Here is a 14,282-nt window from a genome sequence, read left to right on the forward strand (position 1 = left end):
CCACAAAATAACCTACAAGCTTATTGTGGACCTATTTTTTGGCTAATGATTCAATTTTTTGATTGATTGAAATATTTATTAACCGTTTGCAGCAGAATTACAGTACATTTCAAGCATAACTCAATTCAAGCATAACTCAGCATGAGTGGACGACCCAATAAATCATCAAAACATTTAGAGACGTACAAATATACACTTCTATATAGCCAAAGAACAGAACAGGAATTCATTAAGGAGGTAAAAAGGGAAAAGAAACATATACAGTGAGGGGAAAAGGGGTGGGTGGGAGAAAGACATGAATTCCCTAGCTGGTGTTCAGAAGGTACAACATTTTAGGTTTTATAGGTGATGTGGACAAAATCAAATATCGTAATATATTTTGATCAAATTACTCAATATGTCGGGGGGGAGAGGGGGGTCACATTGATGCTCCCAATCCATGCAGTCAGACATTCTTTATATAGGGGGATTTTTTACAGTTGACTGCATCAGAAAACAGGGTTGAAAGGACCTCTCAAGGGGGCTGGCTAGTGGCTATTGTTGCTCCGAGGTCATGACCTGCGGTTTGTTTGTCATTGTGCCCAGAACACACAGATCAACCTGCTAAATGTTGAAGGCATTATCTGTCTCCTCTCCGTCTCCTCTCCTCTCCATTATCTGTCTCCTCTCCGTCAAGCCAAGCAGTAAACTAAATAGGGCATCATGTTGTGCATGACTGTATAGGGGCTTTGCAAGGTGACCATTCTTGGAATTCCTTCATGTGCTTCGGTGACTATCATGCAGATTGAGTTTTGGAACAGTTTGTGCACAGTAAAGTCCTCCTAAGTGTTAATTTAGTTGACCCTAAAGGTCCACATTGTCTCAGACCGACTTACAAATGTCCTACACAGAGCAGGATTTTGCTGTGTAGAGGGGAGTGGGAACTGGGAATATGTAGTTTTTGTTGAACTATTGCACTAGATGCTACTCTTAATTATAATTAGAACTAGGAAATAACTAGACCCCGAGGGGTCCTTGAGGGGGTTCCAGGTGGTCCCCGGCTAAATGATGGAAAGTTGGTAACCAAATAGATCTTTAACTCTTTTTTTTTGTTTGTATTAAGCATTTTTCATTTTCATTTCAAATCCCCCATCGCCCCACCCTCCCCAAGGTTCCACTTATCGTTGCAACAAGAAAAGACATTTCATCAGTTCGACATTTTACAATATATAGGCATATTGGCTGGTAGACTTAACAATAAGATTGGAAAGTGGGCATACATACATACAACAAAATATGACAAAATAGATCTTTAACTCTTGAGAGTGTCAAATGAAACCAAATTGACCTCCTCAAGAGTTGAATTATTTTTAAACTTCTGCATTACATCATTTACAATAAGTCTACACAATTAATGTAGAAGAATTGTTATTTTGACCAATGTTTGCCTCTTATATCTATATGCAGGTACCAACATCAAAACAGCATGGAATTGTGGACAAAATCTTATAGAGCAAATGGTGGTCCCGTGGCTCAAATGCCAAATAAATACTGGACCTTGAATATGAAAAGGGTTGAAAACCAACCACTGGTTTAATGGGAAAATGAATAACTTCAACCTTGAATATTTTTCTCAGAAGAATTCCATGGTACTATGCTGCACTCTAGCGGCAGAGACATGACATGGATGAAGTAAGATGGGGGGGTGGCAGTATTCGTTGGTTTCTGTTTGTTTTGGCGTCCATGTCATGTGTAAGTGTAACGTCTACACAAAAGCCAAGAAATAATATTATAAGAAGATAAGAGGTCAATCCATTTTTTTATCCGAATCTGAAATATTCTGTGCGAGCTCAAATAACGAGGAATGTTTAGTAGTAGTCTATAGGCCTACTAACTTGCAGCTAACCTAACGTGTGCACATGGAGAATGACAAAGCTGACATTGAAGACGGAAATGTATTATGCTTATTGATATAAAGTAATGGCAATGTAATAGAGTGGAGCAGCTGGCTTGTATCACTCTTTCCTAAAACACCCTATGTGCCTCCATGAACTGGAACAGAGGACTGTCCCTCATTCAAGTAAGTCTATAACTTTCTTTGTCTCAAAAGGCTATATTGTTGTGAGTGAAAAATAATATGGTCAGGTTAATTATTAGTGAGGATATGAATTTTATCCTTTTCTGAAAGAGCTCATACATTATAGGATCAAAAACTTAAGACACACAATAACATTGATTTAAGCATGGGTGCTCTCTCTCTCTCTCTCCTAATTGGCTGAAATTGGCCACTGACTTACACTACCTTTAAATGGCCTGCAGATGTCCTAGTTTTGTTTTCTTTTAATGTCCAATGTTTTTGTTATGCTAAATTTAGTGATTCTAATCTAATCTTTTTTCAACCAAGGTTCAGGTTGTTATTAGAGAAAGCAAAAGATGAGTTAATTTTTCTTCATTTGCTGCTTTCTTTCGTTTTAGGAATTGTAGCTGTTTTTGACAGGGGTAGGGGGCATTCGAGCATGGGGCTAAATATGTATTATTTTTTACAACATTTTATATTTTATTTTATTAATAATAAAAAAAGAAATCGCTATAAAAAATTGTAAAAAAAAAATAGCCCCATGCTCGAATGCCCCACCCCCCTGTCAAAAACAGCTACAATCCTTAAAACAAAAGAAAGCAGCAAATGGAAAAAAAAACTAAAGTTGTCCTCTAAATAGGCCTACTCCAAATAATTGTTTAGTTTATTATAGTTGTTTTCAGCTACTCTTTAACAAATGGAATGCCTCAGGGATACCAAAGCAAATTGTGTGCATGAGACCTACAATAGTAGCCAGGACATATACAGTTGTGTGTGCTGGTTATATTGTAGTAGGCTACTAACTAGGACATAAAGATAACATCACCTTTTTTTATCTTAACGATACTACAATACAATAGCTATATACATTCCAGAACTGTTACAGTAAGTAGTCGTGTATAGCCTACAGAATGGTTGTCAATGACAACCAAACTACTAACATATCGTTGCTGTCGGGCAGAATTAATTTAAACCTTGTATCTCCAAAACTTTTCACGTTTTTATTTTATTTCCGTCCTACTTCACCATGCAAAGAGTTTCACACAGAAGTAAGGAAAAGCAACTGTGTCATTTTAGCTATACTGTATGTGTATAATATATGATTCTGTGTGTCACTATTTTCATACTGTGCACAATATCATAGCGCTATGAGCTTTGAGATCTGCTATATTTGAAAAATCGTGAAAATGGGTGCAAATCTTGTGAATTTTAACATTTTTATCTTAAATCTTTGCTTCTGGTGGTGCCTGGAACAAAAATATTTTGAGAATATGTATTTGGCGGTGCGCCCGCTAAATACATAATGATTTTGGGGTCCCTTAAAGGAGAATTCCATGCTATAGAAGGCTTTCTTACCTTTATTTGTAGTTGTTACGTCCCCACCAAGGAGGTCCAGGTTTTATTTTGTGCAAAAGCGCATTATTGGCTATTTCCCCTATCATAAGCCCCCGATGAATTGAATTGAATTGCATTGAATTGAATTCGCTTATTTACATCGCTCAAAAATGGAAAATAATTGTATATATCCTCTCTTCATAATGTAAATACGTATCCCAAGCGGCACACTTTACTACTTATTTCAATGGAAATAAGCGAATTAGCACAAAAACCCAACCCCCATTGAGGGCTTATATTAAGGGAAATAGCCAATAATGCACTTTTGCACAAAATAACACCTGGACCTCTTTGGTGGGGACGTAACAACTACAAATAAAGGTAAGAAAGCCTTCTAGCATGTTTTCCATCCGACAGCAACGATATATTATCATCTGACAAGTTTTGGAGAAGTCAAACAACCAGTTTGCTGTGTTAGTGGTGCATTCATTCCATCGGTGTGACTCAGTGTGTCACAGACACACAATACACTAGACTGTTTATAGTTTATGTCATCGAGACTATCTGTACATGTCCATCAGTTGATCCCCGTGGAGTTCTTCTGTCAAATGGAAACAACAAAACACACCTTATTTAAATGCTGATGTGGTGATGCCAGACGTACAGCATGCATTGTTGTTGGTTGCAACATTACTAGAGGCCGGTGTTGGGCTAAGTTACTCTGGAAGAGTCATAATTAGGTTTAGCAAGTAATAGCCTACAGACAGTACATCAGTGGTTCTCAAACCTTTTCATGTCAAGGACCCCCAAAATGATATGTATCGGGGCGCCCGCTGGCCCAGCAGTCTGCCGTCACCCATGCCCACCGGGATGTGGGCACGCACAAGGTCGCTTCTCGCCCTCAGGCGTCTTACTGGTGATAGTTACTGTACTGTACTGTATATGGTACAGTTTTATTGTTAGTTATACTTTTATTGTTATACTTATAGTGCTCAGTGTGAACTGTGCAAGGCCCTTTAGGCTGCTCAACTTTAAGACATAGACGTATAGACATAGAGACACACACGGACAGTTCTTAGGAGTGGTGTGCACCGCTCAAAAAAGAAAAGAAAAAACTCTTATTACAGTGTGTCAGGATGTTGCTGTGTACAGTAGGAAGCACAGTGTCCTGCCACAGAGGTCCCACAGTGTCAGCTTAAAGAGCCAGCATGCTCCATGGTCTCGGTCATGGAACAATACACAGCCCTGAACCGCCCCGTCCATGCATGATGCAGACACACCCTAAGGTGCGACTCACACGGTCGCAACAGATTGATGTATGCTTGTTGTATGAGATGTATAGCTGATGCAAGCTCGCAATGCATTTCTAATGGGAGTCACATGGTTTGACATGGTTTGACTCATACAACATTTGTGTTGTATGAGGGGGAGGGGGGCAGTCGAAACACAGCCGAAAGCCATACAACACAAATGTTGTGTCAAACCATGTGACTTCCATTGGAAATGCATTGGGGCGGCCATGACACTTACATCTTGCTTACATCTAGCATGCATCAATGTTGTCGAAAGGTGTGAGTGAGGCGTGCGTAGTGCGCGCGCAAAAATGCGCGTGCATGTGCCTCGTGCACGCGCGTTTTCGGGCATTTTCACACGGAAAAGTGGCTTTTACTTTCCCTCTCCACACGCAAGTTATATGAACAAACTGACAAAATGCATCATAAAAAGGCATAGGCCTATTTAGGCTACACATGACATTGGCAAGGCGCCGATATCAAAACAAAACTTTAATTATAGCCCTATTATACAACAGACGAGCTGACAGCGCAGCTGGGCTCAGCGACCCCGGTGTTGTATCGTCATCATTCATCATAGATCCCTCCCCGTCAGAATCTAATATCTGACATTAAATTGCAGCAGCATTCAGCAGTTCAGTTGGCACGGCGGCCATAGTAATTAGTAAATACTATATTATTTCTCACTGCAATAGTGACTATTAGAGAAATAATATAGTTAAATTGTAAATGCTTTACCTTAAACCCCAAATGTGCTCTTGCGCTCCGGGGTGGTTTATTCCCTCATCATGGCATTTACTGTATATCCAACGTGAGTTACGTGTCCAGAATGTCATTATGTGTAGGCTACGTGAGGGTAATAACGGTAGTCGCCTGGCTCACGGCTGCAGGTACAGGGGCCTGAACACTGCTGCTGGTGCTGCTGCTGCTGCTGTTGTTTATTATTGTCCGACGACGACAACGGACTCAACGTTAGCTGAACACTGCTGCTGGTGCTCATGAAGGGTTCATGAACTAGACTTGATTTGGGCTTGGACCCACCAAATAAATCACTCATTCTCTTCTGAGCCATGTTGACAACAACAACACACACATTCAGGCTGACCGGAGAAATTCAAATCCGTGCGCCCCGTGCGTAAAGGAAACCGGAAATAGCGTCAGCAGCAGAGCAGTAGCCTCGGAAACCCAGACGTTTTTATTTCCCCCCCCCCCCCCCCCTTCTCTCTCTCGCGCCTCTCTCTCTCGCGCGCTGTCGGCGGCGGCGGGGGGGGGGGGGGGGGGGGGGGGGGGGATATTAGTGGGGGCGCAATGCGCCGGTTCATTTTAATCTGCTGGAGCAGCTGCTCCGTTTGCTCAATGGCTCAGGCGCGCCTGGTATGAGATGTATAGCTGATGCAAGCTCGCAATGCATTTCCAATGGGAGTCACATGGTTTGACACAATGGCTTTCGGCTGTGTTTCGACTGCCCCCCTCCCCCTCATACAACACAAATGTTGTGTCAAACTATGTGACTCCCATTGGAAATGCATTGCGAGCTTGCATCAGCTATACATCTCATACAACAAGCATACATCAATCTGTTGCGAAGGTGTGAGTCGCCCCTTATACAGATACAGTTTAAAATAATGGTTAAAACACCAAAAGGGGTTTCCGTTCAGAATGTGTTAAGTACATTTTGATATCAATAGATTTAAAATGTGAGTACTTTTTTTTACCACCACTGATAATAACTGAATTCCAAACATTGCTGACCCACAATGACCTTACCTGACCTGACCTGGAGACCTGGAGACTTTTTTCTCTAGTTTTCTTGGTCTCGGTCCAATTCAATTCATCAATGCCAGTTGTATTTGGTTGCACCGTGCAACAACCCAATAAACACACAGTAGGTTGTCATTATTATGTCAGCATAAAGGAATTAGAAGGTCATGAGTCAACTGTTTCAAGTCGTCATGCTCCATATGGAACAGGCTCTTCTTGTAAGACCAGCCTGCATGGGAACAGGATCGACACGATCAAAACCTTCTCATCATAACCTACACAAAAACATGATTATATAGGCTATACACACCTGACAGTACAGTAAGCATGATTATACATGGTCACAGCTGACATACAGTACACATGGGAGAATGAAGTCAAACACACTAGTGTTGATTTTGTGAACTAAAACTATGACTAAAACTGTTCGTCGACTACCTTTTTTTTCCACTGAAGAGAACTAAATCAAAACTAAGCTATATGATGACTAAAACTAAGACTAAATATACTGACAATTTCATCAACAAACTAGAAAAGTGCCCTTCTGGGCACAGGTCTCCACCAGGAGGATAGGAGTGTGTGTGTGATGTTTGGAAAAATAAACGTGTGTGTGTGTGTGTGTGTGTGTGTGACGCGGCTTGGCCTGTTGTAGCGCCACCATGAGGCTGATTTGAAAACTGTCAAGTGGCATTTCTGCCAAAGCCAAGTGGGAATATGCATGCACAGTTTCACCACAATCGGACGCTGCGTTGAGTAGTTGTGGCGATTTGTACAAAACGGGTACAAAGCAGGCTACTCCTGAAAAGTTTAGAAGCCAATTGTAGCCAATGAGGGTGGATTATGAGAAATCACATGACTATGAAGAGCATGTGTACCGATTTGCGTGAAATTTGGATAAAATCTGAAGGAGTAATATTAGAAAATGTGTTTTACATATGTCGGCCTCCTGGTGGCGCTATAAAGAGCATATGTGAAAAATTCCAGGCAAAGGTTTTTCCTTGGCCTCTAGGGAGTTGGCATACAAAGTTATCCACATATCCGTGCAGTTAGAGGTAAAAAACCATTTTCGGCCAGTTATAGCGCCACCATGAGGCTGAGTTGAAAATGTTCATGTGGCATTTCTTCCTCGGCCTAGTGGGAATGTGCGTGCACAATTTCACGGAAATCACACAATGTGTTCATGATTTGCAGCATTTCGTTTGAAACTGAGCACTCCTGCGAACTTTGGAAGCCAATCTTAGCCAATCAGGATGGAGTCTGAGAAATCTGAAAGACCCGTTTCGTTGAATGGCTCTAGAGAGACTGTGTACCAATTTGCGTGATGTTTGGCCAAAATCTGTAGGTGTACTGTCCAAAAACTTGTTTTGCACAAAGCGGCCTCCTGGTGGCGTTCATCGTTGGCATCCAGGGAGTGTGTGTGCAAATTTTGGCATCGACCGGGTTAACGGTGCCGGAGATTAGCTGTTCACAGACGGAAGGACGGACGGACACACGGACACACACACGGACACACGGACGGACGGACGGAGTGCAAAACATACTCTCTCCCCATGCCTTCGGCCTGGTGGAGACAATAAAAACTAGACTACTAGACTGTTAGGGAGGGACTAGTGGAGAAGAGATCCAATAGAACTAAAAGACAGTATGCTTAGTTGCATGCTGAAAATAGCAGATCTTGTAGAGAGAGCTTGTAGAGCTCTGTAATGTAATGTAATTCGCTCTGGATTAAGAGCGTCTGCTAAATGCCTAAATTGTATGATATTTAGTTGACTAAAATTAGACTTTAGACATTAAACATTTCAGATGACTAAAATGTGACTAAAACTAAAGTTTCATTCCAAAGACAATGACTAAACTAAAAAAAAAAAAATGCAGTCAAAATCAATACTAAAACACAGGACGGGGGACAGTGCCCATATCCAGCTTGGGTATGGTCAGTCTGATGCCCCCCCCCCCCCCCCCCCCCCCCAGGTTGGCAGAGGAAGCGCCCAGGATTACATTAGATAATTGACGCTGGGTGAAAAAATGGTTGCAAAAATCGTGGTATAATTATTTATTATTTATAACACAGGACAGGACACAGACAGGAAGTTCATGTCATGTGGACGGGGTGGACAGGAAGCCCACGTGACGTTGAGTTTTGGGCAGAGGTCCAACTGGGTGTCCGGCCGGCCCTCTGACTGCAGGAGTAAATATCCACATTTCTTCTTTTGTTTGATGTCTGGTTACTGATTAACTTCCTAGACCCGTCGTAATTCCCTTTTTTTCCCTCCATCCATGTTGTCCTGAGAAAGCCCTCATGTCCTATAGAGCTGCATTAGCGTTAGTATTGGTATTAGTATTGGTATTAGCATTAGCATTAGCATAGTATTGGTATTGGTCTTGTTTTGGGAGACAATGCACTCCTTTCACAGGCTGTTGCAGCAGGTCCATTTCTCCTCTGGTTTCTGTTAAAAGTGTGCAGACAACCGAGACAAGTGGTATTTCAGGAATGTCACCATCAGAACATGTGAGGCCGGCTGGACAAAGGGAAGATAGTGCAGCTATGTCTTTCCTTTTTCTTTTAACCACACAAAATCCTATAGCGCAGTTGTTCCCAAAGTGGGGTTCCGCCCCATTGTGCAGGACTGCAGCAAAAACAGCTTCAGAAGCAAAAAAAGAAATGCCATGGACTGGTTATATCAGAGTGGTGATTGAGGCTCAAACCATTATGAATACGTTTGAGGGACATAGACAATAATATTAAATATTATATTAAATATGTTTTACAATTCATTATCGTTATAGCTGCTTAAAAAAACAACAAAAAAACACCGTTGACCAATACTATGTCAGAGCCCCGCCTATGCCTTTCTTTATCCTCCACCATCGGTACAACAAATAATTAATCAGCTGTGGTACCACAACAGCAGATGTTCATGCACTCACTGTGCTATTGAGTTGCCAGGTGCGCTTGATGACCAGGAACCCAAACTGGAGTCAAATTTAAAGTTCAGAGGAGCGCAAAGTCTCACACTCGATGCTCGACCTGCAGCTTCTGCTACAAGGACAAGACCTGACCCCGATTCTACAAATGCCTTCTAAATCTTGACAGTTTTCTGGAAAAAAACATGCTTCTAGTCGTTCTCAATCATTTTCATGTCAAGGACCCCCAAAAATATATGTGATTGGCCGCCGACCCCCCATCTGAAAATATGTAGTTCCAGGGACCTTCCAGAAGCAAACCAGAGTTAAAAACGTTGGCTCTGAAGAATATATATTCAAAGATTTGCACTACATTTTCACGATTTTTCAAAAATAGCAGACCTACAAGCTCGTAGCGCGGCACTCGGTGCCGCGCTATGAGCTTGTAGATCTGCTATTTTTCAATATCTAAAGTATAACATAATAATGCTTAAACACCAAAAGGGGTTCCCGCCCCAAAATGGGTTAAGAGTGCAACAGGTTAGACACATATTGTAATGGCGTGCAATTAGTCCTACACTTACACTACTAATCTCTCCCTTAACCACTTAAGACCCTATCATTTGTTGATCGGAATCCCCCCCCCCCCCCCTTCCCTAAAGTATAACATAATAATGCTTAAACACCAAAAGGGGTTCCCGCCCCAAAATGGGTTAAGAGTGCAACAGGTTAGACACATATTGTAATGGCGTGCAATTAGTCCTACACTTACACTACTAATCTCTCCCTTAACCACTTAAGACCCTATCATTTGTTGATCGGAATCCCCCCCGGCTACATATCTTAGCCGAAAATAGCTGAATGTAAAAAAAAAATGCTGATCAGCTATTTTCACTAAATGTTCAACAGAGTTTGCTTGGGTTCAAAGTGGTTAAAAATTAGACCCAGAATGTGTGTTGCCTTTGGGCGACCACATTAATAAGCTTTATCTCTCTCTCTCTCTCTCTCTCTCTCTCTCTCTCTCTCTCTCTCTCTCTCTCTCTCTCTCTCTCTCTCTCTCTCTCTCTCTCAGTTACAAATCAGTCATTGAATAGGGGAGTGACATGGTCCAAATATAAAACTACAATAGGATTTTTTGGTATAACTGGGTGTCCTCCTTGTGAGTGACACCTATACCTCCTCCATTATCTCCACCTGTGTCTCTGTCCCCTCCCTGTCACCCAGGTTCAGAGGACCCGCCCTAAGAAAGGTGACGCTCCGGGGAGAGGAGGAGGAGGAGTCCAGCCGGAGAGCAGGTACTACTAATGTGGCTCGACTGGTCCGGTGGGAATGCATGCTATAGGTGAGAGAGAGAGAGAGAGGAGAGGAGAGGGGGGGGAAAGGGGGCGGTTTCTGAGCGACTAGAGTGACAGGCCTGTCATTCAGGTGGCACTCACCCAACCCGCGGCAGACAAACTGTGTGAGGCTGGACAGTGACAGACAGAGTCAACGCGCGCGCGTGTGTGTGTGTGTGTGTGTGTGTGCTGAGCTAGAGACGCTGTCTTCTCTGTGGAAACTGGAGTACTTATTGCTGCATGGACTAATACTAGCCTCACTTTCTTTTTTCTTTCACTGACAGAAAAAGCGGAATATCTTGGGGAGGGCCGGCCTTGTTGTTGTGTTAGGATATTAGGATTCCAACGCAGTGACATACAGGCATGTGGAATTTCCCTCCTTGTCCCTGAACTGCGGTCGGTACTAGTGGGAAGAAGTGGGAAAGGCCGGGAGGTGGAGTGGGTGGTGGTGGTGCAGGGTGGGGGGGCAGGTGGTGGTGGTCTCACTGGGAGCTTGAGCAGAGACTCAGGAAGGGAGACGTGAGAGGAAGGGGAGTGGGAGGGACGGGACGAGAGCGAGAGAGAGAGAGAGCGGAGGAACAGAGGAGGAGTGGACAGAAGGGGAGACATGCGTCGCTACGGCTCGCCAGGACGGGTCAGCACCACCACTACTGAAGACAGTCCAGACTTTAACGGAGAGGTAAGGAGAGGACCGTATACATGAGACACAAGGAACACACACGCACGCATGTACTGAGCACACACACGCACGCACGCACGCATGTACTGTATACGCACGCACGCACGCACGCACGCATGCATGTACTGTATACGCACACACACACACACACACACGCACGCATGTACTGTATACGCACACACACATGCACGCACGCACGTACTGTATACGCACACACACCCACGCACGCATGTACTGTATACGCACACACGCAAGTACTGTATACGCACACACACACACACACACACACACACACACACACACACACACACACACACACACACACACACACACACACACACACACAAGCCTCTCCTTATTTCTCCACCCACTCTCCACGTATACTCCACTCCACTTGTTGTTTTTCTACACTTCATGATTTATGCTCTTTCAGCAATCATTCTCTATATCTGCATGTTTGCCTTTTCCCTCTGGTTTTATTTTCGGTGAACTTTCAACACTTAATACGTGTGTGTGCGTGTGCATGCTCTTGTTTGCACTCCGCGACAATGCATGCTGGCTGTTTTCCTCCCCAAGTGCAGTTTCATGTCAAAACAAAGCATTATCGTGTCACCTATCTTGGCTGAGTAGTTGCATGTTTTTTTGCTGTGAGACACAACAAGAGTCAAGACTTGTCGTCACACACGGCATACATACATACATCCGCACATACGTGTACATTATGGCCTGGGAGATGCATTCACTTTGCAAGAGGGTGTAATGAGATCCAAGTTCAAGAGGCAGGGCTTTCAATTCATGGTTATTTGATCAGCTCTCTCTCTCTCTCTCTCTCTCTCTCTCTCTCTCTCTCTCTGACAAACAAAACAGTCCTCACTCACTACCTAAACTATCAGGATCAGCTCTTCTCCTCAGCCTGTTACTGACATCATACATACAGTACCAGCTTTTAGCCTGCACGGAAGTGTGATAAACTCAGTGTAGTTGGATTCACTCTATTATTGACAACCATAGTATCACAGTAATGTCAAATATTGGGTTGTAGATGTTATCAAAAAGGAGGGGGGGGGGGGGCATTTATTGTATTACTTTTGTAGGCCTACATGTAGTAGTGTATTTGTTGATGACATGTGTTATTGTGTTAATCTCAGTGTAAGTGACTTTCTTAAGTTTATTTGGTTAAAATAAGAGTTAATATGTGCAGACAAAATTGGAACTGGAATACTATAAACAATTATAATTACAATGAATTACTGTCAGAATGTAGTGAATTAACCTTTTAACAAAAAATGTTTTGTCAACCAAAACATATCACTTACACCACCTTTTAACCCATTTTTGCGGGAACCCCTTTTTGTGTTTTAAAGCATTATGTTATACTTTAGCTATTGAAAAATAGCAGATCTACAAGCTCGTAGTGCGGCACTCGGTGCCGCGCTATGAGCTTGTAGATCTGCTATTTTTGAAGAATCGTGAAAATGTGGCGCAAATCATTCAATATATATTCTTTCAGAGCGAACGTTTTGAACTCAAATCTTTGCTTCTGTGGGGGTCCCTGGAACAACATATTTTCAGATGAGGGTTGGCGGCCAATTACATATAATTTTTGGGGTCCTTTTTGACATGAAATATTGATTCCCACTGATATAGAAACATGAGGTTTTTCAGAAAACTGTCAGGATTTAGAAAACGTTTTTTTCAACGTCAGGCCTAAATGGGTTAATTGAATACATAGGACCACAACAGAAAGGAGTTCCCCAGGACTTATAGTTTTAGATTTAATTTCTTACTGTACCACCACTGTGCTGTTCACATCTCTCACTTTCTAATACAGTACTGTACTGCACCAGAAGTGTCCCTTGAGCGTCATAGATTGATGCATCAGTGACATCATACTATTTTACATAAACTTTGTTTGTGGTTGAGCGAGTTCCCGTAATGTCACCTGTTTACAGTAGTGACCAAATTTGACTGAGAGACTGCCATTGGATTTATTGTCATGTCATATGAAAGCAGTGAATCATAGCTTCAAATTGACATATTGGTTGTTCAGTTTGACCCACCAGTTTTGGAGATATGGCTTATAGAGTAATGTCTTGCAGAAAACAACGAGTTGAGAAAACAGGCTTGAAAGGTTCACTTCTGTGGACTCTAACATTACACCTATAGCTACATGTTTAAGCAGTTATTTCATATTTACATGTCGATTTCAGCTCTGACACTTATTTCAGACATACTCTAGTCTAGTATGTGAAGAGTCTGCCTGTGCTATTAACTCATTTTGGGGGGAAAACAAAATAAAGTTGTTCTCCTCTGGTGAAAAGCTGGAATTTGCGCGATGGCAATCCTTGGGAAAAATGACACATACTGTAGCCAAAAACAAAAAAAATCTGCCTAACGATGATGTCACTGGTGGACGGGTTTCTGAACTGCCCACAGCCCTCCTATGAGCCACAGACTGAGTAGGACAATTTGTCCCATTTTATTATTATTATTAGTGAGGACCTATTATATGAAGATAGGTTGAAAAGTGGTGAAGTGGTCCTTTAACCACAATAACAATGGCGTGTCCCTGTTTTGGGGCAAATGATCAAGTAGTAGCTATAGGGCATTAATTTATGGAAAAACACAAAGTTAGAATTCATTCATTAATTCAAAACTTTATTTATTCTCGAAAGACGTCGAGATACAACATAATACAACATTTCTTCTTTAAATATTTTTTATCCCACGATTTTGTAACCCATTTTTCACCCCTGTGTCAATTATCTAATGTGATCCTGGGCTCTACACACCCTCCGCCAACCTAGTCCCCATATATGGGGGATATGGGGAGAGCAACGGACTTGAACTCATGCTTCCTTCATGCCTGAGTGTCCAAGTTGCTCCTTTACACCTGACAGGGGGGAGTTTCCCTGGTTGGA

The 14,282-nt window shown here is 42.4% G+C and overlaps 1 protein-coding gene and 1 long non-coding RNA gene across 2 annotated transcripts in view; both read left to right on the forward strand.

Moving 5' to 3' along the window:
• The first annotated feature begins 1,748 nt into the window (after positions 1–1,748).
• LOC306920397 lies at positions 1,749–11,097 on the forward strand. The gene is made up of 3 exons (XR_013789655.1): positions 1,749–2,059; positions 10,573–10,643; positions 10,967–11,097. It is a non-coding gene; the product is annotated as an uncharacterized lncRNA (long non-coding RNA).
• A 140-nt stretch (positions 11,098–11,237) lies between these two features.
• The window catches only part of LOC306919718 (uncharacterized protein), a 59,438-nt gene continuing 56,393 nt past the window's right edge, over positions 11,238–14,282 (forward strand). Inside the window, exon 1 of the mRNA XM_079496272.1 lies at positions 11,238–11,361. Coding sequence (XP_079352398.1) covers positions 11,290–11,361 — 72 coding nt within the window. The 5' untranslated portion in view covers positions 11,238–11,289. The remainder of the gene's footprint in view (positions 11,362–14,282) is intronic.

The sequence above is a fragment of the Electrona antarctica genome (assembly GCF_951216825.1).
Source record: "Electrona antarctica genome assembly, chromosome: 3".
Classification (NCBI taxonomy): Eukaryota; Metazoa; Chordata; class Actinopteri; order Myctophiformes; family Myctophidae; genus Electrona; species Electrona antarctica.